Source organism: Aspergillus aculeatus, assembly GCF_001890905.1.
Source record: "Aspergillus aculeatus ATCC 16872 unplaced genomic scaffold ASPACscaffold_15, whole genome shotgun sequence".
Taxonomy (NCBI): Eukaryota; Fungi; Ascomycota; class Eurotiomycetes; order Eurotiales; family Aspergillaceae; genus Aspergillus; species Aspergillus aculeatus.
This window is the reverse complement of record NW_017962990.1, coordinates 209,601-234,761: the sequence shown is the minus strand read 5'-3', so window position 1 is coordinate 234,761 and position 25,161 is coordinate 209,601. Positions and strand designations below refer to the sequence as shown.

Genomic DNA, 25,161 nt, shown 5'->3' with positions numbered 1-25,161 from the left:
ACTACTACTACTACTACTACTACTACTACTACTACTACTACTACTACTACTACTACTACTACTACTACTACTACTACTACTACTACTACTACTACTACTACTACTACTACTACTACTACTACTACTACTACTACTACTACTACTACTACTACTACTACTACTACTACTACTACTACTACTACTACTACTACTACTGAGGCTAAATTAATGGTTCGAACATTCTTGAAATTCAACTAGTAGGAAGTGGTATCTAGGTAGGAAGTAGTAGTAGTAGAAGGTGACTGTTCCATCTACCAAGTCTCCGTCTCCGTCTCCTTTCGCTTCGTGTGATAATAGCTGGAGGCCTCCCCGGGGTAACCAGACCCAGCACAGATATGCCAATGGGTAAGTTAAGAAAAAGGGAGGGCAAACAAAATCAGATCGAAGAGGCACGAGTGAATAACAAGCACACCGGTAGACTGCACCCAATATATAGCACATATACACAGGCGACGCCGGAATCAAGGCAATAGCGGACAGCTACGCATAGAAGTCACTTCATTCAGACTGCACCAGGGCCCTTGTGATTGGACTGATCTAAAAGAAGTCGGGGTTTGATGTAATCTTCGTCCAGCTGTCGGAACCACGCCGCGTGGTCTCCCGATGCCCCTGAGAAGAGGTCCCGGATCGCCGCCCTTGCGCTCAATGTTGTCTCGCGTCGCATAGGAGAGCTAGTTGCCGGGGTTTGGTCCTGGGACCCTCCCAAATACTGTTGGGGTTGCGAGGGAGACCGCCGCAGTCGAGACGTAGGAGCTGAAGGGGGAAGGTCGTCATCCGAGGGCTCATCACCTACATCGAGATCGAAGGCATCGAGCTGATCGGCGTCTGTCGCACGACCCTTGCCATTATTCTTCAATCCAAATTCATCCTCGCTTGCCGCGCTGCTCTCACTGTGGCTCCGAGGCCGGCCACCCAACAAAGTAGCTGTTGAAGAATGGTCACGAGCGGTGTCTCGCTGACTGTAGGCATTCGAGTACATTCGGGAATGTCCTCGAGAGCCAGACGGCGGAGGACTGGGGCGACGGTTGTTACCACTGGAGTAGCTATCGTGGCGGTCGAGCTCGCCCCGCCGAATGCCATCCAAAGGAATGGTCGAATCAATGCGGCGAGGAGTGTATCCCAGGCCTGTGTCAGAGCGTTTGTAATATGTGCCGCCATTGGTCACCTCGATATCAAACTCATCATCTGACTCAATTTCCTCCACAACACCGGTCCGGATCCCGAGAATCTCCAGCATTCGAGCGGTGGTACCACCGAAGATAATCACGGTCAACACGACGACCACAAGTACCGTAGCACGGAGTGCTGGAGCATTGACACCTTTTAGGCCGGCGGCTAGGGCCACACCAACAGCTCCACGCAAGCCCGCCCAGAAGAGCATGGCCTGATAAGCAAAAGGTAGCTCATCTGCAACGTCCATGCCACGGCGACGGGCTCTGTACCGAATGAACCAATTGATCGCTCGAGACAATGGGAACACCGCCAGGTAGCGGGCAATACAGATACCGAAAACGGCCACAAGAATGAATAAGGGCTTGAACTGTAAATTCCTCTGGACAAGAAGGTCCAACCCGAGGTAAATGAAGATAAAGTTCTCGGATAATTGCGCCATCACTTGGAAGAGGTACTTCGTCGTCAACTGCGTCCGGCGGGACATGTTGTAGTACGCATAATGTTTCATGGTAATGCCGCAGAAAAGGAGAGACACAATACCTGGTCTATTGTCAGCTTGACTCGAGAACAATGAGGAAATGCAACCTACCGGAGAGGTAGACACCGTTGGAGAAGAAGTAGCTGGCGTAGGCAATAAGCACGATCAGACAGCTTTCGATCTTCGGCTGGCGTCTGACATGAGTATATTTCAGACCAAGGGCGGTCATGATGCCAACGATAACGCCGACAATCATACTCCCGAAGAAGACGAGCAAGAACAGCCCAATAGCCTCAAATAGGTTCAAGAAAGTCAGAGAGCCCGCCTCACTATCGGCATACTTCTGCGCGGTCTCGAACAGGACGATCGCGATGGCGTCATTCAGGATTGATTCACCAAAAATGACCGTATAGAGCTTGGGCTCGACCTTGTATAGGTTGAAGATAGCCAAGATGGTAACGGGATCCGTCGCCGATAACGTAGCGCCCACCGAGATCGCTTCGACGAAGGTCATATCTAGCCCGTCCAACGGAATTCTCGTCCAGACAAACAGAATCAGACCCAGCACGATGGCGGAAATGAAGGTCCCCGCAAACGCAAAGGTCAGTATAGTACCGATGTTTCGGAAGAAGTTTGCTTGGTGTAACTCGTAGCCGGAGGCCAGAATGATCGGAGGTAGGAGGAGGTTGAAGAAGAATTGATAGTCAAACGCGACACTGTCTTGAATCGGTGATTCGGGACTTAGGCGTATAATCAGCCCGACAAACATGCCTATATGCGTCCATCAGTCTTTGTTATGAATCGCAAGGGCACCGCATTGCGGCCCATCCGCCCTCGATGGTTGGACAAACACACCCGCGAAGATGGACAGGACTGTTTCATGGACCGCCTGGATCTTTTTCTGTTGTAGTATGTAACTGGTGAAGAGCGCGAACATCAACAGCATGATTAGGATGAAGAGCGCCCAAGAGCTGAAGAACTCCTTGGTGCCGGCCTCGGGAGCATCAGCTGAAGAACAGGCATGTCAGTTTCGAGAGCTGGGAGACAAGTGTGTGTGTGTGTGGTCTTTGTGAGCAGAGTCGCATCGCGTACCATCGTCGGGATCTGTATCAGAGTCCACCGCTCTACCTAGGATACATAAATACTAGTCAGCCATCGTGCTTATGGATGGGCGCGCCTGAGATGAAGGAATAGCGCTCCCGCGGAAGGGGGAATTGGAAACCCCGATCGAGACGCAATCAAATTGAGGGACACATACGGAGCAACTGGTGCAATACATCGCCCATCACTTGACTAGCCATTGTACTTGGAGATTTGACTTGTCGACGCGCACGATGGCAAACGGACGATTAACCCCAACGGCGAGTGTCTGGCGCCAGAGTGGAATCGCAGACACACATAATCATCCGCGGATCATGCACGATCCAACGGGAGGGAAGTTAGAGTCGGTGAGATTTAGAGTGTGAAAAAAAGAAAAAAAAAAAGAGAAGAGACAACTAGAAAAGTAAAATTTGAAGAAAAAGGAGGAGTAGAAGAGGTCGTTGTACGATAAGGTACAATATTTAAGAATGGAGGAGAATAAATTAGTAAGTGGAAGAAGACAGACAACGATAACTGTGTTGTTGCTGCTACTGCGGAGCGGTGGTACCTAGGTAGGTAGGTAGGTAGGTAGGTAGGTAGTCTTGATAGTGCGGGTGGGCGGGCACTCAATCCGTCAAGTCAATCAATCAATCAGCCAGTCCATCAATCAGTCGTCACACAAGGGGGGGAAGCTACGCAAGTCACTCCGGTAGTAGGTAGGATTCGTCAACACCCGTCGAGGTGGGTCCCGCTGTTGGTATAATACTGTTACAATCGGTGGGTGGTATGGATGTGTGTGTATCGGCCCGCAATTGATCCTCCGCTGGTATATGGATCTCTCTTCTCTCTCTCTCTCTCTCTCTCTCTCATCCGCTGTGGTCTGCACTAACACTTTTAATCTGGTAAAATCAAAGCCCCAAGTATTATGTTAAAGCACTGATACCTGATTTTTAAATTGTTCTTGATGTTCTCTGACTAGCTAGGGCCAACTACTTACATACCTGACTAATTACACTCTACTCTCATCTGAGATAGTCTTCCGTCAGTCTCTTCAGCATCCGGTGAGGCGGCATTTGCTCCTACTATAAGGCATACACTCACCGAGTTCCCTCAGCGAGTCTGTGAGCCAACCATGCCGCAACTAGCGTCGCGCAACCTCCAAATCTCAGCACCCATCCGACACTATCGTCCCACGGCTCCCCGCGAGGTTTCTGGAAAGCCTTGAAGATGGCACTGGAGATCAGACTCGAGAGGATCTGAGGCGCTGACACGGCAACGTTGTGAAGCCCCAGGATAATGCCCGCCTGCGCCAGGTTCTCATCCTCTTCTTCTTTATCAGTGGTCACATTGTGCCCGTGTTCTAGGTCTTCCCTAACCGTAGCCGGATTGGCGGAGACGCTTGTGTCAGGTACCGTACCGTCAGCCCGCTGGCGTCGAAGCCGGCGCTCCGTGTCAATGCGCGATACCTCCGCCGAGATTAGGGCAAAGGGCGCCCAAAGCGTCAACGCCCATGAGATTCCAACAAGCCCAACGACCACGGTAGCGGCTTGGTATGACGATATGAAGAACGTACTAAACATGCAGATGGCAAAATTGACATGCGACATCAGCCAAGCGCGGCGGAGGGTAAGGCCTGGAATCTGTAATTTGGAGAGCCACCCAGCCCCTCCTGCGAATCCACCTTTGGGTTCAGGAGAGATACCGGTAGATGCTTCCATCGCCGTTCCTATTGAGGAGGATCGCCTCCGATCGCCGAGGAAAGGCTCCTCCTCCAATTGATCATCTGAAACTTCAGACTCGGTGGCAACGATCGGCTTGTATGTAGGCACAACAAGAATCGGCAGGGTCAGATTAGCCACAAAGGAGATAATGGCGTAAACAAGAAGTGCAAATGTCCCAATGCGGGTGGCTTCTTCCCATGCTTTGTTGATGTCATGCTCCGACAACCCCGGGTGTGCTTCGAAGATTGGATTGACAAAAAGCTGTCCAATGTATGTGGTCGAGTAAAACAGGAAAGGAAACCAGCCGACCCAAGCAGCCAGCTGGACCTCGCAGACCTTCGCTATCTCTGGCGGTAGAAATCGGATCGACTTGAAGACCTGCTTGAAGAAAGCGATCAAGCCAGGGTTGCCCCCGGATGGAGGTCCTTCCAGTCGTGGATCTCGTTCTTTGATGTATGAGCAACTGACCAACAATGTACAGATAAGTGATAGTGATGCTAAAGCGCACAGCACTTTAAACTGCGTGTTGCCCAATAATGGGAAGTACTTGGGCAAATCCACGTATCCAAAAATATATCCAAGGATGTTGCCCAGACCAGTCATGCGGCTGGCCCACGCATTTGCTGATTCCTGCTGGTGTGAGGGCGCATTATCAACAATGAAACACCTGATACCTGCTTGGACTGTAGCCAAATCCTGTCAGCTTCTCCGCGATCAAGTCACACGAGGGCAAACTCTGGCCAGACCTACCAGTATTTACAGAAAAGTCCAAACAATACATCAGGATAGTGGCTAGCACAATAACCACTGCCTGAGACGTATCGGACCCCGGTGCAACATCGAATACTCCAAGGAGGCCTTCTGTAAGCTCTCGGACCCAGGCTAAGGCAAGGAGGGAGACAACGCTCGCTGCACCGCCGACCACCATGAACGGCTTTCGCTTCCCCCATGATATGCGACAGTTATCACTGCAGATGCCGATGTAGGGTTGAACGAGGGTTCCTGTCAAAGGACCGGCAATCCAAACGAAAGCAAGTAGAGCTTTGCTCATTCCAAGAGACAAAAGATAGGGCTACAGCCACCCCCGCGGATTAGTCCAAGCAGGATCATGCGGCGGGACCGTGCGAGCTTACCGATCCATTGGATAGCTCAGTAGACCATACGACCTGAAGACTGAGACAGTGGATATAGTTATCAGCTTTCTGGCTGCTGAGAAGCAGACTCATGCTCCCGATTGGAGGAGGTCAGTGCTCACCCGCCAATACTCAAGGTCAACAAGAACAGATACCAGCTGCTCTTGGTCTCCGAGAGATCGGGAGTATCTCCCGACCCATTGATTGCACTTGATTCTCCGGAGTGCGTCATTGAAGTCACTTCATTACTGTCAGCTGCTCCCACCAAAGGGGACGTTTCATTGGCAAACCGATAATGTGCTTCCGGCATTGAAATCGTGTTCTGAAAAGGGTTCCCTCAAATAGACCAGCAGAGGCCACTCTGAGCTGATGTGCTTAGGCTCTGATCCAGTCTTCTGAGTGATCTTCTCAAGATGACCAGGGTATCGACCGTTGAGGTAAGAGGCGACTGGCTTCGTATGCACGAAGTGGGAAGACAGTACCTGTCAGAGGTATACAGCCGAGCGCGTCGAAGCAGCCGAGGGGAGAAAGTCAAAGTCAAGTCACTGCGTCTAGATAATTTCCTTGCTCAGAGCTCAAGCAAGCGTAGCTCTAAACGAGGCCGGGCGGAGGCTATAGAGGCAACGCGGGTTGGATGGGCAGAACCAGAATCTTTAGTGAGACGGAGTTAAAATGAGAATGATTCAGTCCTGATATTGATCCATGACTGCCTGAGACTTTGGAGGATATCTAAATAATGAGGGCCAGCTCCAAGGGTAAGGGTAAGGCAAAGGAGATGAGATGATGATGAACAGCAAGCATGTCATGTGTCCTTCGCGCCTCGCTTCTTCTTGGTAAGGTTGGGTCGACGTCAGCAGGCCACACACGTGACTGAGCCACGATTTGTTCCCGTTTAGTCCGGGGAAGAGCAATCCATCCATTCACGAAACAGATCATGCATGGAGCCTACGGGGTGATTGAAGGTCGTCTGACTGGGGCAAATCTCATTACCATTTGATTCATATCTATATGCATGTATTTCGCCAGAACCAGAACACTCCTGCCACAGTCACAAGTTCCACCTTTTGCTTTCCCATTTATGGCGACTCCATGCTTCGGATCCAGTATACCAAGGCTTTTCAGCCCAAACGTGCCGGATTGGTCGCCCGATAAACCTCTCGAGCCTCATAGTCGTAGCCTCTCCCTTGGAGTTGGGGACCCCGTCTTTGTCTTAACCTGCGTTTCCAAAGTTGCCATTTCCCACCTCAACATATTTGACCGAAATGCAGGCAAAGGAAGTGATAGGATCATGAGAAAAGGAAAAGATGTCAAAGAGGAAGGGGATAGAAAAAAAAAGAAAAAAGAAAAAAAAAATGAAAAAATGAATACAAGAGATACCCATTATCAACATAACACATGAGGGAGAAACAGAACCAGAGACCGAACCGAAGCGCAGAGGACAAGGGGGGTGAGGAAAAAGAAAAGAAAAAGAAAACCGATTGTGATGGGAATCTACCAGCGTAGTCCACAATCGCAAATGTCGATGTCGCTTATTAGGGATAAGTAGATCCAGCGCGATCGTGAAAATAAGTCACAGGGGAGCTGTTGCTCGCCCATGCCAGGGTATTGCCAGGGTATCGCTGTGACTGTCGAACAACGGACAGGCCTAAAGACAAAAAGCCACCACAGGTAGCCAGAGATAGTTCGAGGAATATCGCTGGGGCGTGGCATAAGCAATGAGGGTCTACCAAGTCAAACACAAATTCGATGGGTCATCCAGAAGCAGGTAGTATGAACATAGGACCCGCATGAGCCAGGTCCGAAAGAAGGCGGCATAATATGACGGAAGATCAAGGTATGTTACCCGCAGAGTATATGCGATATAAAAAAAGTTTGATATGGTTCAGGCATTTCCGAAGAATATCAAGCTCCTCAGATCTGTTGTTGCAGAAGTTGGGGCGCAATCATATGAGGAGCCATCATGGTGGGCATAGAAGCTGGCAAAGTCATTGCAGATGGCATTGTGGTCACACTAGGGACGACAGCACTTGGCATCGAGTCGGACGGCGAGGATCCCTCATCTTGGGAGCCAAACCCGTTCTCCTCATTCTCAAGGTCATCATCCGGCACAGAAACTGGCGGCTGACCATCTTGCTGAGCCTCGTGAATACGACGGTGCCTAGTTTACGACATTAGTGGACTATGATACTAGAATAGCATACCAGGAAGACTTACTGTGCAAGATTGTCCGACCGGGAAAAGGCCTTGTTGCAGTAGGGGCAAGGATAAGGTCGCTCTTGAGTGTGAGTCCTCACATGTCTAAGCATCAGATGTCAGTAAGAAGCTACAGGAGCCGTGCTGGCACACAGCCGTAGCGGACAGAATAACCAGACAAAGATAGTGATAGTGACTAACCTCTTCAGATGTTCTAGTCTCTTGAACAGCCGTCCACATGATGGGATCGGACAGGAATGCGATTTCTGTGGATAGGGGCCAAGTTCCATCATGGTAGCGCTCCGAGCCCGGCGAACAGGCCCAGGAGCATATCGTTCTACCTTGCTTCCCGCACTGTGCTGGGCGGGAACGTCGAGCGCCTCGCCATCTGGAAGAGGAGCGAGTTCATCTGTACCATTCGTGGGATGCATGACATGCGACTCAGGAGTTTCATCCAAGCTCGACAAGGGGGTGCTATGGCGCGACATTTCATGCAACAAATTCTTCTGAGGAAGAACCGCCGCACGATAACCATTGAGGGAGCGATGGATGTCGTGATGCGAATCATCTCCTGCCTCTGGTATAGGGGCCACGGAGCTGGACACAGACCGCCGAAGGTCACTTGGCCGATGGGCGGCATAAGTGACAGCTTGGGGTTGTGGGGCCGTAACCTGCGGGTGCATAGTAGCAGCAGCACTAGTGACGCCTGGAGGGATAGAGGACCGGCGCCGACGCTGCTTGTATGTCGGTGAACCCTCTAGCATGGAATAGACATTTGAGGGGAAAGATCTAGCCGGAGTTGGGAAGTGAGCACCTGTGAAATTCGAAGGAGGAAGCTGCATCATCGGATGGTAAGGTGCTGCCGAGGAGATATCAGGGATAGCGGTGTAGAGACCGGTATCTTCGTTGGCGATATAGGCTGGTTCAGCGCCAAGGTGACCGTGCTGCGGAGGCGTGACTGGTTCAAACGATAGACCCCGATTGGAATAATCCTCGTACTGCGAGGACACGAAGGACGGAGCCGGGGAGTATTCGACGAAGGTTGGCATTGAGGCATGACGCTGGTGAATGCGAGCAATCGGCATTCCGTTGCGATCGTACTGAATCTGCCCATACTCTGCTTCACGCTTAATAACGTTTTGGGCTAGAGTCGTAGGCATGGGGATCGGGTTGTACATCGCCGGGTGGCCGGACTCGTCTGGGAGAAGGGGTAGCGCCGGGGGAGCCATTTGGGGAGCCATCTGAGGAGGAGGCATAGCGTCAACGGTCCGAACCACTGGGGATGCAGGTTGGCCATATGTCGTACTTGCGTGAGCAGCAAACGATGATGAGTTCGCTTGTTGTGCCTTTGTGAGCTGTTCATACAAGGACTGCGATGAATCAAACTCGAAAGACAGAGCAGGCTCGCTGACTGCAACTGTGGTCGCCTCCTGGCCCATCTTCTCGCGCTTCAAATCACGCTCCAACGCATCGAGGAAAAGGCGGTCGTGAGGCACGCTGTACCAATAGAATACCTTCTGTTTCTTCTGAGTGCGGATGCAGTTGTTCTTGTACAGGAAGTCGAGGAATGGGCTCTTGGGTTCTTCGAGCGTGGCATCAGTTCCGGCTTTGAGGTTTCGCAAATCCGAGAAGATACCCTCCTCGAACTTCTTCGAGTTTTTGACAGGGCGACCGAAGGCTTGGAATCTAAAGGCCAGGCATCTCACGATATCCGTGCCCGAGATGTGAAAGAGGTTGTTCCTGCCACCAATCAGCGTGTGCACCTTTCCCTATCAACTGTTTCTTCTACTCCAAACTAACCAGAGAACACATGATATGTAGTCGCCTGTCGGGAGCAGGAACCTGCGGATGAGTTGATCCGTATGCCAGTCTACGGGCGCTGAGAGAAGGAAATATTTGACTGGGGGGAAGCGGCACAAGGTCAGCTTCTAGAGTGGCGATGGAGGAGGGGGGATAAGCCCAGATAATGTTGCAGTGGCATGATATAGAACTTACGATTGTCGACCTGCTGCAGTGCGACTTGCGCATCATGAGGAAGGCTTTGCTGGGCTTCGTTTGAGAGCATAAATGTCTCTGGCTTCTGAGGAGGCGCCATAGGGGCACCATGTTGGGGATACATTGTGAATGTGATACAGTGGTCTGGTGAGAATTCCATCAGCCCGAGTCGGCAAGCGAAGTTTGTATGCATGTGCGCAAACAAAGAGTCATGGTGGACGGGATGTTAAACATAGCCACCGTTGGGCCGAACAAGGAAGACGCACCGCCAAATGAACCTGATCAAAGAAAAAGCGGATGGACCGCACGCAATCACCAAAGATGACTTTCCGAGAGAGAGAGAGAGCAACGACCCGGAGAAGCGATTGATATTGTGGGTAGATTGGATGTATGTCGACGATAAATCGCGAAGCAAGTGAGATCCAAACACGCGATCTGAAGAAAAGAGTACCAGCCTCTTGGGTAAGATGTGTTGTTGTTGTTGTTGTTGTTGTCGTCGTTTAGGCGCTGACGTTGCCGGCCCCTCGTCCAAACGGGTAAGAAAAGGGCGAAGAGAAAAAGAGAGCAATGGAGAGATGAACTGGGCCAGCCCGATTACAAGTCTCTTAGAATAACTCGCACGGCGAAGGGGGAGATGGAAATGAAACGAAAGGAGGTGAAAAGAAGAAAGAGGCAAGTCGTGGTGGGAGGAAGAGAGGGGGAGGGGAAAAAGAAAGAGGAAGGGGAAGAAGAGGAGGAGGAGAAAGAGGAAGAGGGAGATGAGAATTGAGGTAGGACTTGCTTTTTTACAGTGGTGTGGTTGGAGAAAGAGGTAGTAGGTAAGAAGGTATAGGTTTTGGTATGTTAAGTCCAGCAGTAAGTAGTAATAATAACGCCAATCGATAATAATAAATAATAATGGGGAGGGAGGCAATAAGAAAAGGGAAATAGAAAAAAAGAGATTAAAAATAAATAAGAATATTCAGAAAAAAGAACGACCAAGAAAAACCAAAGGGAAAAAAAGGAAAAGAGGGCAAAATCGGCGTCAGAACTGGGAAGAAGGAATTCAGGGAGCGCCGACCGAGACCCCGCGGATCGAGTTTCTAACTACTACTCGAGTACTCAGTACTACCGAGTAGACAACACTAACAGACTGTGAGTAGTTAAGTTACTGAGCACTACTGAGCAAATTACTAATTACCTAGCTAACGAGTACTTACTCAGTAGGAAGTCCTTTCTGCTCTGTATAGGACGGACGTAAAGAAGTCGAAGCCTGAATACTGATGCTATTGAGGTAGATAGATCTCTACCTCTTTCACTCGGTGCATGTCTTAAGAGCATCACACTCACACACATACACATACACAAAAAAAATCACACACGATCCCTCCCTCCTTCTCTTTCTCTTTCTTTTCTCCTTAAACGCCTTTTCAATCCTATTGTCCTAGGCCACCTCGATTGACTCTCGAATTGGTTAGACACCAGGAAACGCGCACGGCGAAAAAGTAGGGCTTCGACGGTTCGACCTAGGCATAAGCGGAGACTGGCGCCAGGGACCGGCTCCAGAAGTCAAGGGAAGCAAGCCTGTTGAGTAGCCTACGGAAAGGCTACGGAGTACTCTTCTGAGATCCTAAGATCCAGCAGTACGTACTGTATAGTAGCCATCTTTACAGTAGTTACCGGTTCTCAATTAAGCTTCCCCTTTCCACCATTCTCATCCGCGTCCAAAAATATCCTCCTAATGACGCTACCACAATATCGCAACGCTTGAAGAAGCACCGAGAGGTGGGGTTGAACTTTGTGAAGGGGGGAGGAGGGAGAAAAGAATGGAAGGAAGTTAGTTTAGTTAACTTTCATTGTTCGACGGGCACCCGGGCGGTAATATACCAGTAACCACGGTATTGGTACAGTCTATCCAGTATCCACCATTATTCCACCTTCAGGGGAGAAGAGCTAACTGAACCCCAATGACAACAAACGTAAGTCAAGAGGGTGTGGGGCATCTCTCCGTCCATTATTCAATCAATCAATACTCTTGACCCATTCTGGCCTCTGCCCTTAAGGGCCCCACCACTCTTGACTGATTGACTGGGAAGCAAGCAGTCCCTTCAGTCGGTTTTTATTATCCTGGATTATTGTTGTCATGGCTGGGTCCATCTCTTCTCTCGGATTAGTGAATTCATCACTACCAAGTAGCCAACTGCCAATGTTCTCGACTTCCTCATGACGAGCAAACAGTCCTCGTATTTGCCGGGCCCTATTAGTCGGCCAACGGAGAGCCAACTCAGGGGCAACAAACTGAACATACAAGATCAGGGATTGAAGAATGGCAGATATTAACCCACTAGTCTGTGGTAGGGTTATGAGCTTCCTACTCCTAGCAATGGCCTATGTCCGAGAGATCGTAGACTGCACACCTTATAGTAGGAATATGCATCACAAGTCACGGGTACTAGAAGTGGGGGGAAGCTAAACCGCCTACTTACCTTGTAAATATGAGGGGAAGACCTGATCTTGATACCTCATCTCGCTACTGAGAAAGATTCATGGGGAAGGAATTCGCTTGTCACAGAAAGCACAGGATTCTTCGCATAGTATAGTACTATATGTGCAATCTTCAGAGATGATGGATTGATCATCAAGGGAAAACCAAGCTTGTGTGGATGATATGTCTACATACATGCATAACTAACAGCTCCTGCATCAATCAACCTTTCTTGGGGGCGCTTCCTGGGGGCCAATTCCAGCATTTCCTGCCTCATCACCTCTGTCTCTCTTTCCCCCTTTCGGTCCCCACACGCAGCAAGCTGTTCACCGCGGCGGCTAAGATGACGGACTGATTGACTGACTCTCGGGGCGGGGACAACAAACATACTGTTGCTACGTAGTAGGGTACAGTCCAGTCCAGTACCTCTATAGCTAGCTGCAAGCAGTCGAGGGAGCAAATCATCCAACGGCGCTGCACAGAGTGGAACCAAAAGGTCCCCATCCATGCCAAGCCAAGACAAGACTGCACACACTGAACACTCACTCACTCCCCCCGATAAAACTGGCGCGGGAAACAATCGTGAAGCATTCGCCCCCTTGTTTCAGGGTAAGCGCTTAACTTCCCACCAATAGCAGGCAAGGTGTAATCCCTTTGGCCCGCACGGCTAATGCTTGCGATGCTCGTCTCAGCCTCTCAGTGGCCCCCAGTAGCCCAATCCAGAATGAGAAAATCCCCCATGGGCATAAATGGGAATTGAGCAGGCGTCTTCAGGTTCAAGGTTCCAAGTTCCTGCCTCCACCACCTTTCAATCCTGCTCCTCACAGGCTCACAGACATTTGATTTCGGTCCGTGCCCTTGCCTACCCTGCCGTGCCCTGACTTCCTCCTCCTCCTCCTTCTCCTCCCCCTACTTCTCTTTCCCCTCCCAACCCGCCTCCTCCAGGCTGTAAATAGCATTTGTACTGTAAAGTACTGTACACTATAGTTAGCCGTGATTCATCTCTATTCGGCTATCTTATGTGATGCGATGTTATAGCTCAGCAAATAATGGCAATGCTGTGATACGGTCAATGCTCTATCATCATCGTCGTCGGTGATCATCTATCTACCGGCATCTGACTGCCACCCTTCAGAGCCACTAAGAGTATGTACTGTACGGAGTACTGTACTGGTAGTCGGACGTTTTGCATGCACAATGCAGAGTTATCTGCGGGCATCCGAGCACGCAGAAAAGAAGGACTTCTACTCTCGCTTATGTTTGGATCGCAACTGGAAATAGTTCTGACGTGAACTCGGGAATGGGGGCAATAGAGTATTGTTGGGTCTCGCAAGAGTCTGTCGACTCTCTCTACGGTACATTGACCAGCTGTCCCTCCTATCGATTGCCCCAGCTTTCGTGGGTGCTGATTTCCTCAACTCAGTAGGAAGGTCTGTAATGGTCTATCTCCTTAAACTTGCATGGACCCCATGCTGTAATTATAGCAACTTAAGGGCCAGGTTCTTGAACAGTCCATCTCCCGTTACTTGTTCAGATATAGTATTAGAAGCGACAAAGCGGCAGCGCCAAACGACGCCACTTATGATTGAACCTGGCTCTTAAGAGTAAGTACCATAGCTAAAGCTATCTTCTTGTCTCTTTCTTCAATCTTCTTTTTGAGGTGATCAATCATCAAGGCAAACCGATGTCGCTTCTCCGAGGAGACGATCGGAGGCCTAGAAGGGGTACTGAACTGTACAATCCGCGCACACTCGTAGGTTGGCTATCAGGCCATAACCGCCGGATTTCCTATAACATGGAATGCATAACATTTGGGCTCCGCGCATCGTAATAAAGTGCACTACCATTAACCTCATATACCAGCAGTCAATCTACGGGGTAGTTTAATTTAAAATAACATACCATGGGGTATTAGAGGGAGATTGGGGGAGGGGGGTTTATCCAAGCTCATTTTTGAGACACATGTATTTGGTCCGTGTGCAACCTGCCCGTACCATGCGCATAAGGCTGTAATCACATGGGTTTGTGATCTATTCACCACTGGACTTTTTCAAATCTTGGCTCATCCGTTCTGTGCATTCATTATTCTCGCAAGTCGAAGCCAAAGCCGTAGGCCGACACGTCCGGCTATCCATCAAGATTGGGTTTCAGTCACTCTCTTCCTGTCCAATTTGGCATCGACAAGGAGGGCGGAAAGTTGACCAAGCATAGCTTGCAGAAATACCAAAAAAAAAAAAAATACGTTTCGTTGTTTGTTCTTTTGCATGTCACTCGGAACCAGAGCATCGTCGTCAGAAGCACGACGTTGGATATCTTGAACATCAACGGGGACTGATCTGCACAACCGAAAGATTGACTGGCAAACGGCGAAGCTTAATCACAGAGCACTCTGATTTGGCCATCTGAACTGGTGGCCATTTCCGAGATATGATAGATCAATGCGAGATTTCGAGCTTTGTCATCGTACATGATCTTTTTGGAGAAGTGACTTGATATGCATCACGGGCGGCAGACAAAGGATTTTTCTTGGTATGTGTGCACTCAGTACTAGGTAGATACCTTAGCTGGGGGTACCGTCATAGTGCAGTACTGCGTCGTCCTCATTGGCTTGTCCCTAATTATGTAAGATCCATCTCTCCAGTCACCCTTCTTAGGTAAGTTCCCAGGCACTCACTCCACTGACTCGGCCGAAGCGATCAACAATTGCACTTGCACATACGTATAAACGTACAGAGCATTGAGGGGGGCGAGGGGGTACCGTGCTGCTGGGGTCAGAGTCCGTCAATCCAGGGGGTGGAATCTAGACAGTCCTGATCAACATCAAAGCGTTGTCTTTGTCCGGGATCAGTGGCAAAGGACCCTTTGCTAAGCTCACTATTGAATACCTACGTACTGACCCTCCGAGAAGAATTCTCCGATGACCCAGTGATCAGGAGTCTAAGAGGCGGGCGTTGATTGCTACATTGGGAGATCACCGAGGTTTCCGGGCGAGCCCTATGGAGAACTACGTAGTACGTATGTACACTCGTCGGAGCGCGCGGATAGTGATCTCCCGACGGGGAGAGCAGAGGCGAGGAGGATAAGTGACTCGAGTAAGAGGGCTTACGCGGGAAAAAAAGCCCTTCTCTTTGCGCAGCGACACGATGCGATGAACGTGAAATGCGATGAAGGCGAGGTACGGCCCAGCGTATGGAGCAGTGGAGCGACGAGGAGGTCTAAACTCCTAGTCTCCCTAGACTTTGCTAAGGTTAGGTTAGCAGCGAAGCTCTCCTCATGGATAAAATCCTTCTAGGCCTTGAAAGGTCGTTGCTACCAAACCCAATCTGGTAATTGTACCTGACTCTACCGGGTTCTCGGCGGACGGGACTGGAACCATAAATTACCACTGTCCGGGACCAAAACATCCCGCGCCAACTATGGATACTGTCTCCGTACAGCTACGGATACTGTGGACTGTAAACATCGGTGCCCGGGACAGAATATTGATCTTACTGCATACAGTCTGGAAGATCTTGGCCTGCTCCGCGCAACGGAGTCTTTGTTTGATCGTCCAACCCCGAGAACCCATCTGGAAAAGTCCAGCGACAGCATGTCACTGCTATGAACACCTCGCGAGTCGCTACGAGGCGACGAGGCTCACCCTCGGGTTTTAGAAGCTAAAGCCGCCTCCCATTACTCATATCTAATAACTTAGAGAGTATGGGTCAGCGCTTGGTCCATATTCGGGTAAGTTGCAAGATGCTGTATCTGCCTTCCGTTCTCGATTTAGAGCATCGACTGATCCAAAGATGAGGCTGCCTAGTAGCGAGCCAGGTGCACTGTCAACACATACTCGTATATGACTTGATATCTCGAGAACGTGGGTGGGGAAGAGGAGGTCGAGGCGCACCTGCCGTTAGACTTGCGAATGTTGCTATGAGCATTTCATCAGGGCAGTAGACGGTACTATAACTTCTGGCCAGACTACGTCATGGAAGACCTGTCCCGGAAGCTATTTCGCCACGATAGCATGCAGCGGCGCCTTCGTTCTTCAGGAGAACTGTCTGGCTTGCTATACCAAAGTTGGCATTGTTTCGTGGATCAGACGAGCAACGGAAAGCCGGCCGGTCTGTTGCCATCTTGGCCAGGCTAAGTGAGGGCCAAGCAACGCAGTACGGGGGATATCGAATAACCTCACAGGGAAAATCAATCGGATACGTCGGACTGGAGCTGGTTGATCAGCGCCATTGTTCCCCCTTCGTGTAAACCTCGGCGTTGCAATGGACGGACCAGATTCCTTTCAACCACCACGACTTGAGATCCGGCAGCTCAACCCGTGAAACCATCGGATTTCCTCCCGTCTGTCTAGACTGGACCATGAATCAAGCCGGCTCCCTACTAGAACTAGCGATTACTCGATACGCCGGTTATTTTGGACCAAACGAACTTCAGGGACGATGAAGATGGTATAGAATTACCGTGTAGCTAACCATTACGCATGCTTTGACATATCGCTGAACGCCGAGGTGCCTTTGGTGTATCTGTTGTGTCTTAGTTGATGGGTGGTATAGGTCAGTCTGGTAGGACATCCGATACTATTTACTCGACTATCAAGAGTCTAAAAAATCCAGAGTGGCCCGAGTCCGTTCTCCTTCGATTTTTTTTCTTTTTCTTAATCTCTGGTGGATCCCTGTGACGAAAAAGTGCCTGCAATTAGTTACTCAGTAAAGAAAATGCAACAATTACTTTGCTATCCTGACCCTTTCTGCTAGTTAACCTCCGTGCCATTTGAATTCTATAGTCATCGTAATAGTAGTAGCAGTAAGAAGGCGACACGTTCTTCGAGCTCTGATGGGGTTGGTGCCCTGCCCAGAATTGGGTTACATGCAGAATCTGAAACGACGACAAGCAAGCCCTGGATGGAGTCGCATTTTCCTGCCTCCCGGCTCTTTTGTTTCCTCTTGTTTCCTGCGGGATTTCGCACATGGCCGGGGCTTCTTTCCAGTTTCGTTACTAAATGACTGACTAATGAGACCGATCCAACACCCCTTCCCATAGTCGTCCCAAAAGTCGAGCATTGACTTGAACAAATCACAATCGACTGGTAGACATATTGTGCCTGACTAGTAGTTCCATCATCCACGGTTACGGCGTCGGTGGGAAGAAAAATTCCCACTCCCATCATTACCCCTACGATTCCCCAACGCACTAAACCTATTATTATCAGGTCCTTCATGCAGGTTACGCCCCCCCCGACAGTGGGCACACAGTGGGTGAACACTGAAAAGGAACTCGAACTGCTTTGTCTCCGGTGGGGATTCCAGGAACAATTATCCATGAGCTGGCTCGTCACCACTAGTTTAAGCACAGAACCGCAAAAATAAAATAAAAAACTCAATCATATCATCGGATGTTCGATACCCCCTTAGTTCCCTATTCAGCCCTGGGCTGAAGTTTTCATCCCTCCCGAGGAACCAAAGAAAAGAAAAGAAAAAAATAGGGGTAGAATTGCCCCAACTAAGCTAGAAGAGAAATAGGCCAAATCGACTAAAATCAGCAAACAAACAAACAAAAGAGAACCTCCAATTCAAGAGGGAGAGAACCCTCATGTCAACATTGTGTTGGCGAGACTCATACCATTGCATTACGCTGCCAATGCAAGTCTAACCTAAATGCTCCTAATCTCCAATTCATTAGAGCAGTGTTGCTTGAACTATACTAAACTGCTAAACCACTAACAACTAACCCGCACTTGTTCTATTTTTACGTGTGATTAAGAAATGCAGGAATCAAATCAACGCGTGATCATGCTTCACTCAAGTGTTTGTAGATTAGCGCTGTGTGACTAGCTGGAGTCAACCACTGGGGATCGGCTTTCGCTATATCGCCATGCACGTTGAGAACTCCCAAACATGCTAAACAAAGCGATCTGTCTCAGGTTCGGGGGTCCCCCTTCTCAAACATTAGCTCGACTCGGAGAATTCGCCATATCTGGAAGACTCCCACGCTAAGGGTACGTGCTTCGCAGCCCCGGTCCCAGGGTGGGCAGAATAAGGTTTGTGTGATCAAGTTAGGAGTTCGATAGTAGACTCAACGTCGCAGACTGAACGTCCGCACCATCCAGGTGCATTCAATACGAGAGGAGTTGCGGTGAGGATTCTGTCATTCCTCCAACTTGGCGCGAGTCAGGAAAACTGGAAACATCCTATCACGCCTTCAATGGAGGCGTTCGTTCTCGCAAATAGGGGTCAAGGCGAGCTGGTGAAACAGATTCGCAGTTCGAGGCCACTCGCGTGGTCGAAAGCAACTAAAGCCCCTCCCTTCGCTGATGATCGAAACTGAGGCAAACATACAGTAGGCTCTGAGCCGGAGGCACTATGCACAGCGGTAGCGTGTTTTGGGTGCAAGAGATTCGAAAGGAGTTTGGACGCGATGCATGTCATGCGTAGTTGTCAGGTGTCATGAGCCAGAATCGACAACTAGCGACGTCCTCTGCCTCTGCCTCTGCCTCTGCCTCTGCCTCTGCCACCGCCCCTGCCTCTGCTGCTTGACCGGCCTGATGCTTGGATAGCGGCTACGTCATGTTTGCTCAGGTTCAGAGTTCCGCCTGCAAACTTTCCGACTGAGGGCCCTCCAACACCACGTTCTCGCCGTTTGGCGCTGCTGGTGTTCGACTTAGGTGCCGGTTTTTCGAGGATAATTCCATTTTCTTTGGCTTCCTTCCGACGCTTGTTTTCCTTCATCTCGGCCTTGGCTTTGATGCCTCTCCGGTGAGAAGAGGGCATCATTTGCTTGTACAAGGACTCTTTAGATCCTAGTTCCTGCATCCGCAAGTCAAGAGCCTTGATGCGATTCTTGCCAGTTGGAGCAAGATCGGACGCTGAGTCGAGAAGGTGGGATTCCTTTAGGAGACGTTGCAGTGCGAGATCGTTTTTCAGATGGTCCGCATCAATTTCGATGTCATTGTTGTCATCCTCGGTATCTTTCTTCGGCGTTTTGGCCGTGGTTCGCTCGGAGATTGAGGATGGCGGTTTGGCGGTCTGTACCAGCGTTAGGATACTCGATTTCAATGGGCCACCAAGTATATCCTACCATGAAGGCCTTGCGAGCTTTCTTGTCCATCAAGTCCTGGGACTTTACGTCCCAATGCTCAATTACTTCAACCTCCTCTGGTTCCTCTTCGTCTCCGCTCGTACCATCCCAATCCGACTCAGCATCGGAAGCCTCCAAGTCTTCCTCGTCGCTTTCGTCTTCTGAATCATCGCGGCGGGTAATCTGACCTCCAGGTACATCCAACGGTTGAAATTGAGCTTCGAAGAATTTGCGGAAAATGTCCTGGGAGGACTCGGTGGTTGTCTGCGGCGTGTCCTCGTCATCTGAAGTTGTAGCTCTCGACACAACGGCCGTGCCCCTCTTCCGTTTCCCAATCATCTTTATTAATCCTTGTATTAGTGAACGAGTGTGCGTTGGGAACCCAAAAACTAGAGTATAGAAAAGTCAAGAGAAAAAAAAGGCCCATGCGATTAAGACTAGCCGCAGAATGTGCTTATGTCAGCCGCTATCGCATTATGTCACGTGCGATAAGATAGGTCCGACCCCTCGTTGGATTTCACCGATTATGATCGAGTTCGTAGCGCGCCGTGACATTTCCAAGAAGGCATTGAACAAATTCTTGAACTCAAAATGACCAAATTTCGCCCTTGCATCGATCTCCACTCGGGGCAAGTCAAGCAGATCGTGGGCGGAACCCTAAGCAATGTTGCTGCCGATCTGAAGACGAATTATGTCTCCAAGCTCCCCGCCGGTCATTACGCCGAGTTATATGGGAAGCACGATTTGCGCGGCGGGCATGTCGTGATGCTGGGCCCAGGCAACGATGAGGCAGCGCATGAGGCACTTCGAGCCTGGCCTAACGGATTGCAAGTGGCTGGAGGGATCACCGATAAGAACGCTCAGTACTGGATTGACCAGGGTGCCGAGAAGGTGAGCCTCTATGCCTGCGCTTGCTGTCTCTCAGCGTAAATTCAGTCTGCAGCCCAGCTGCAGGTATCGCTTTCCTCATGGTACTCTGATCGGATCGATCTTACTCCATGTTTTTGCGTCTGGATCTCACTGTCTCTGGTACCAGCAACGTGCAGCCTTGCCATGACTGACCCGTTCTCGTAGGTGATCATTACATCATTCCTCTTTCCAGAGGGCAAATTTTCGAAGGCGCGGCTTGAATCCGTTCTTTCTGCCCTTGGAGGCGATCGATCAAAGCTGGTCTTGGATTTGAGTTGCCGTAGAAAGGACAACACTTGGTTTGTAGCCATGAACCGCTGGCAGACCATTACCGAGATGGAGATCAACCAAGGCAAGTTCCTGTCCATGAATTCCATTAGCTCTCTCGCCCATCCTTGCTCGTATCTCAAGAGGCAGCAGCGGACAGGTGTTTAATATGCCTGGCGATTGCAGTCCCTGGGCTACCGTTTTGCTTCTGTCTGAGCCAGCCTGTAAGACTAACTGAAGCAGAGTCAATCTCATTGCTGGAACCTTACTGCTCCGAGTTTCTCATCCATGCCGCTGATGTAGAGGGGCTGCAGCAGGGTGTTGATGAAGAGCTCATTGCCAAATTAGCCCAGTGGTGCACAATTCCCGTCACCTATGCCGGTGGCGCTCGCAGTTTGCAGGATTTGGAAATGGTTCATGCCAGCAGTCAGGGGAGAGTTGATTTGACCATTGGAAGTGCTTTGGACATCTTTGGTGGCTCTGGGGTAACGTTCGATGAGTGTATAGAATGGAACAAGTCGCATTGAGTGGGCATTGAGGGAAACACCTCCAGATCAAGGACAATCCATTCTGTCTGAGCATATGTACATACACACACTTTAGGTGGCTCGGCTGCAAAAATATATACTACCAAGCAACATTTCATTTTCTTATTAAAGGTTACTCCAAGCTGGAACATTCACAAGAATATTGTTATCTTCAACGGACCGTGGTAGTCTACCGATAACAGACATATATACAATACTATGTATATACCTTCGTCTACATCCCACTTCCCCGGTGGAATGACGCGGCCATCCGTCGCAGGTCGAGACAGCCGGAAAGACCATCAGTGCCGAAAGCGGCTTAGCGGTGACCGCACCAGCACCGCACCCGAGTTCCTAGTCGACATCACAGCTTCTCCAACTGAATCTCAGCCCTGGGTCAATTCAACTCACTCTCTTCATCTGTCTGCATCTTCCTTGTTTTAAAATTAGCTCCCACACAATACAAGAGTATATCTACCTTCAGCCTATTTCTATACAGCTTGACCGGCCCGCTCCACCCTCCCTTCCGCCTTCCGTATCGTCAGCTTTAAAACGCTATCGCCCCCCTCCTCAGCCAACAAAGATGAAGCCCGTCGTATCTTTGATGAACGCTTGGTCCTGGTAAATTCAAACCTCTCAAGCAACACCTCCAGTGTACCGTTCGAGATCACTGACTGAATTTCTCCAGCGTGGTCATATCTCTCTTCGCCATCGTCATTCTCTCAGTCCTCGGATCGCTATTCCAAGTATGGCACCTTCATCACACTTCCTCCCACGAGACTCCAGCCGCTTCACACCCCGGCTCAAACAAACCGCCATGACTAACCCCTGACACAAACAGAGAGAACATCACAGCTTCACCGGCGGTGAAGAAGAGCCCGAGAATGGCGCCGCAGTCGCTGCCTCCATCTACACCGCTGTCCTTGTATACGTCGTACGTTCCCACCCGCATCCATGATCCCACCCAGGCAACAGAGAATCCGTCATGACAGATGCTAACGTACGGTCCTTTCTCTCTTCCTCCAGGCATTCTTCGTATTCTGCGCCTTCCAGGCCTACCTGCACACGAGAAGCCGCAGGGGTGGCGCCATCTCTTTGAGCTAAATCCACTACACCCGGCCGGTGGTTCCGAGGAAAAAACCACCTGCTCTTATGTGTCTTCCGCAAACCTTATTCCCGCTCTATACTACCGTGTTTTTTTTATATCCCTATCTTGAAATGAACGTCGTTTACAACTGCGTGTAGGCTTGCTTTGTCGGGTTCGGATCCCCGGGGGGAGGATCATGGTTCTTTGTGATCTAGGCGCTGGCTGCTGCATCGTTCGACCCCCTTCCACAAAGAAGTTGCGTGGCTGTGTGGCATCTTCCTCTCGCGGGGAGGGAGGTAGAAGATTGAATCACGAACTGCCTTGCTTTACAGGCACAGTAAGCGATTTGATTTGCTTTGCTTCTTGTCCTCGGCGGCAGGAGAAGGGGCACTAGATCCGCCGCTATCCGCTTCTTCCCTGAGCGAAGTGCCCGATCCTCTTTTTACTCCATTCTCTGCTGATTTTGTTCGCTTGTTCATTCTTCATAGACCCATGAAGATGGTGTACGGTATGTCTGTATATAGTACGTACGTTTAGTCCTGTGAAAGAGCGCGCGTTGCTGCTTTCGTGTTGGTTACTTACTTCTGCCCCTGCTTATGTATCTCCCCAGCATCCTATCCAACCAGCGATTAGACAAGTCCTCTCTCAACCACCGCTTATGCATTATTGCTGTAGAAGTATAGATTCCATACCCGCCTCTTTCTTTTCTGATTGGATAATACGCATTCTATAAGTCATTGGCACCCCTGTAAGCAAGTAGGCCATTCACGTCGCTCTTGAAACCTAGCCAGAGATATGTAAGGTATATAAGGGAAAACAAAGAGAAATACACAGCCGCCGTAGATCGCTTTTCGTTTCGAACCACACTCCTTGAAACGCCCCGATGCGCGGACCAACCCATGGCCCAGATAAAACAAGCGTAGCACTTTTGAACAAATAATACAGACCTCAGGAATTCTCTTTGTTGAATAGAGGCATTATGGGATCATGAAAACATCAGCGATATCACTCGTGGAGACATCAGAAGAACTCCTCATCTTCAATGGGATCCAGCGTCTTGGACATGTACGGACCATCCAGGGAGTAACCCAGACGAGCGTAATAGCTGCGAACACCGACTCCGGAGATGACACTGATCTTTTGACTGCCATGCTCCTCACGGGCGATTCGCTCGGCCTCCTCCATGAGCAAGGTGCCGAATCCGCGGTGCTGAAACTTGCGGGGATCACGGCCGTGGAGGGGCACAGCCGAGCCGTAGACGTGCAGCTCCCGGACAATACTGGTCTGTTGGCCGGTGAATTCGGGGCGGAAGGTGTGCGTGGCGCTGCACTTGCGGAGGCGCAGAAGACCTATCAAGATGTCTTGCTTGGGGTCCTCGTAGGCCAGGAAGGTCTCCCAGCCCCCGTTGGCGTAGTAGTCCCGACGAACCAGCTCCACTTGCGAAGGTCGAATCTTGTTCTTGACCTCATTGATACCCACCTCTCGGGTCCGGACATCGCGACAGGTCGTTCCGAAATCCTTCATACGGGCCAAGGCGAGCTCACGCAGGTTGCCGTTCTCGACACCGGAAGTGACGAGCGGCATGGGGATGTCGCGCTGGACACGGTAGATACGAGTCCACGGGGGCACTAGAGCCAGAATCCGGGCAACGAGGTCGATCAGCGCGTTCGGGGTATAGTTCTTGTACCGACCAGTTCTCCATAGCTCGTAGAGACCGGTTCCACGAATGACGAGGGTGGGGTAGAGCTTCAGACCGTCGGTCCGGAAAGCTGGGTTTTCGAAGTATTCCTGGAACTGGAAGAGATCGCGCTCCATGCCCACATTGGGAAGATCGGGCATCATATGGCTGACCACCTTAAAACCGGCATCCTTTGCGAGCTTAAAGGTTTCCGCCACCGCAGCGACAGTATGGCCTCTGTTCGTGTCCCGGGCAACATCCTCGTACAAACTCTGGACTCCAATCTCCAGTCGCGTGCAGCCATAGCGCAGCATACTGCTCAGATGGGTGTCGAGACAGTAGTCCGGACGAGTCTCGATGGTGATACCGACGCACTTGATGTTACTCATCTCACCGGCCTGCACCGCTTCGTCGACGTTGTCTGTTTGATAGCCACTCAGGGCATTATGGAGCTGGGCCACAAAGGATTCTCTGTAGTCTTCCGGAAGAGACATGAACGTCCCACCCATAATGATATATTCCACCTTATCAACGCTGTGGCCGAGGGACTTGATCTGATCAACACGCCCTCTAGCCTGTTCGAAAGGATCATAGCGGGCACGGATGGCGCGCATCGAGGTGGGCTCGTAGCCAGTGTAAGACTGCGTGGAATATTCGAAATCGGAGTCGGGGCCACCGGGGCAATAGACACAGATGTTTCCAGTGTATGCGATATGGGGACAGCGGTGGGGTTTGCTCATGACGGCGACGACGGCAATACCGGAGGAAGTTCCTAGCGGCAACTGTTTAGTATATGCAGACGGCATACCTCACAAAGGCACGAGACGACATACTGATTGGTTTGGCAATCAATTTGGGGAGGATATATTTCTTATAATGCTCGGGAACTGCCGCGATGATGGCTGTCAACGGGGGTTGAGTGGACAAGGCATGCTTTTTGGCGATTTGACCCCGCAGCTTGTTGAGGTTGATATCTTTGCGGGGCTTCGTGGGATCCCTCTGTGATTCATGGTCCTGAATTAGGGCATTCGCAATATCAGAACAAGCTCGCATAAACCGTTCATTCTCCGAGGGAAGTTTGGCATTTTTCTTGGGCTTCGAAGATGGTGGCGGCATAGTCATAGTGACGGTCGCCATTGTGGGTTAGAGATGCGGGCGACGGTCGACGGTCGACGGTCGCCAAATGAGGTTGCGGAAGTTATTTTCGAATTATAGAGGCGACCAGAGAGGAGGATGCGCGGTAACACTTGCGCCCGTGATGGCCGCTCGCTCGGGTTCAAGAGTACAGTTTAATGAGTGAGCGATAATTATAATGATTGGAATAACAACTGGATAAGTGGTGACTT

General features: G+C 50.4%; 7 protein-coding genes across 7 annotated transcripts; 2 read left to right on the top strand and 5 right to left on the bottom strand.

Annotated features, from left to right (window-relative positions):
- Window positions 1-213: 213 nt before the first annotated feature.
- Window positions 214-3,154, bottom strand: ASPACDRAFT_80994 (bifunctional K:H/Na:H antiporter NHX1). Its single transcript, XM_020205763.1, has 5 exons — window positions 2,949-3,154; window positions 2,783-2,818; window positions 2,546-2,698; window positions 1,802-2,461; window positions 214-1,752 (listed from the first exon to the last, which is right to left on the bottom strand). Exons 1-5 carry the CDS (start codon window positions 2,989-2,991, stop codon window positions 542-544), a joined length of 2,103 nt encoding a protein of 700 aa, XP_020053108.1. The 5' UTR covers window positions 2,992-3,154; the 3' UTR covers window positions 214-541.
- A 568-nt stretch (window positions 3,155-3,722) lies between these two features.
- ASPACDRAFT_80980 (putative sucrose transporter) lies at window positions 3,723-6,299 on the bottom strand. The gene is made up of 4 exons (XM_020205762.1): window positions 5,747-6,299; window positions 5,625-5,664; window positions 5,242-5,563; window positions 3,723-5,174 (listed from the first exon to the last, which is right to left on the bottom strand). The coding sequence occupies exons 1-4, from the start codon at window positions 5,932-5,934 to the stop codon at window positions 3,868-3,870; spliced, it is 1,857 nt and encodes a 618-aa protein (XP_020053107.1). The 5' UTR covers window positions 5,935-6,299; the 3' UTR covers window positions 3,723-3,867.
- Window positions 6,300-7,535: 1,236 nt separating this feature from the next.
- Window positions 7,536-9,936, bottom strand: steA (sexual development transcription factor SteA; the record flags this gene model as incomplete). Its single annotated transcript, XM_020201761.1, has 5 exons — window positions 7,536-7,782; window positions 7,839-7,922; window positions 8,019-9,557; window positions 9,618-9,717; window positions 9,813-9,936. 5 exons carry the CDS (start codon window positions 9,934-9,936, stop codon window positions 7,536-7,538), a joined length of 2,094 nt encoding a protein of 697 aa, XP_020053106.1.
- Window positions 9,937-18,734: 8,798 nt separating this feature from the next.
- On the bottom strand, window positions 18,735-19,686 carry ASPACDRAFT_63097 (uncharacterized protein; the record flags this gene model as incomplete). The annotated part of the gene is made up of 2 exons (XM_020203851.1): window positions 18,735-19,295; window positions 19,348-19,686. The coding sequence occupies 2 exons, from the start codon at window positions 19,684-19,686 to the stop codon at window positions 18,735-18,737; spliced, it is 900 nt and encodes a 299-aa protein (XP_020053105.1).
- Window positions 19,687-19,888: 202 nt separating this feature from the next.
- ASPACDRAFT_124613 (1-(5-phosphoribosyl)-5- ((5-phosphoribosylamino)methylideneamino)imidazole-4-carboxamide isomerase HIS6) lies at window positions 19,889-21,171 on the top strand. The gene is made up of 3 exons (XM_020196740.1): window positions 19,889-20,238; window positions 20,422-20,608; window positions 20,767-21,171. The coding sequence occupies exons 1-3, from the start codon at window positions 19,939-19,941 to the stop codon at window positions 21,048-21,050; spliced, it is 771 nt and encodes a 256-aa protein (XP_020053104.1). The 5' UTR covers window positions 19,889-19,938; the 3' UTR covers window positions 21,051-21,171.
- Window positions 21,172-21,521: 350 nt separating this feature from the next.
- Window positions 21,522-22,650, top strand: ASPACDRAFT_80975 (uncharacterized protein). The gene is made up of 4 exons (XM_020205761.1): window positions 21,522-21,671; window positions 21,739-21,796; window positions 21,892-21,984; window positions 22,077-22,650. Exons 1-4 carry the CDS (start codon window positions 21,634-21,636, stop codon window positions 22,152-22,154), a joined length of 267 nt encoding a protein of 88 aa, XP_020053103.1. The 5' UTR covers window positions 21,522-21,633; the 3' UTR covers window positions 22,155-22,650.
- A 507-nt stretch (window positions 22,651-23,157) lies between these two features.
- Window positions 23,158-24,952, bottom strand: ASPACDRAFT_33599 (Elongator subunit ELP3; the record flags this gene model as incomplete). Its single annotated transcript, XM_020199968.1, has 2 exons — window positions 23,158-24,587; window positions 24,649-24,952. 2 exons carry the CDS (start codon window positions 24,950-24,952, stop codon window positions 23,158-23,160), a joined length of 1,734 nt encoding a protein of 577 aa, XP_020053102.1.
- Between the last annotated feature and the right edge of the window lie 209 nt (window positions 24,953-25,161).

Coding starts and splice junctions, on each gene's coding strand:
- ASPACDRAFT_80994 (XM_020205763.1), bottom strand. CDS start 2,991: ATGGCTAGTCAAGTGATGGGCGATGTATTGCACCAGTTGCTCC. Junction 2,462..2,545: donor AGTCCTGTCCATCTTCGCGG/GTGTGTTTGTCC, acceptor GGACGCATATAG/GCATGTTTGTCGGGCTGATT. Junction 1,753..1,801: donor CAACGGTGTCTACCTCTCCG/GTAGGTTGCATT, acceptor ACAATAGACCAG/GTATTGTGTCTCTCCTTTTC.
- ASPACDRAFT_80980 (XM_020205762.1), bottom strand. CDS start 5,934: ATGCCGGAAGCACATTATCGGTTTGCCAATGAAACGTCCCCTTTGGTG. Junction 5,665..5,746: donor TTGACCTTGAGTATTGGCGG/GTGAGCACTGAC, acceptor CCACTGTCTCAG/TCTTCAGGTCGTATGGTCTA. Junction 5,175..5,241: donor GGACTTTTCTGTAAATACTG/GTAGGTCTGGCC, acceptor ATTTGGCTACAG/TCCAAGCAGGTATCAGGTGT.
- ASPACDRAFT_124613 (XM_020196740.1), top strand. CDS start 19,939: ATGACCAAATTTCGCCCTTGCATCGATCTCCACTCGGGGCAAGTCAAG. Junction 20,239..20,421: donor TTGACCAGGGTGCCGAGAAG/GTGAGCCTCTAT, acceptor CCGTTCTCGTAG/GTGATCATTACATCATTCCT. Junction 20,609..20,766: donor CGAGATGGAGATCAACCAAG/GCAAGTTCCTGT, acceptor TAACTGAAGCAG/AGTCAATCTCATTGCTGGAA.
- ASPACDRAFT_80975 (XM_020205761.1), top strand. CDS start 21,634: ATGAAGCCCGTCGTATCTTTGATGAACGCTTGGTCCTG. Junction 21,672..21,738: donor TTGATGAACGCTTGGTCCTG/GTAAATTCAAAC, acceptor GAATTTCTCCAG/CGTGGTCATATCTCTCTTCG. Junction 21,985..22,076: donor CCGCTGTCCTTGTATACGTC/GTACGTTCCCAC, acceptor CTCTTCCTCCAG/GCATTCTTCGTATTCTGCGC.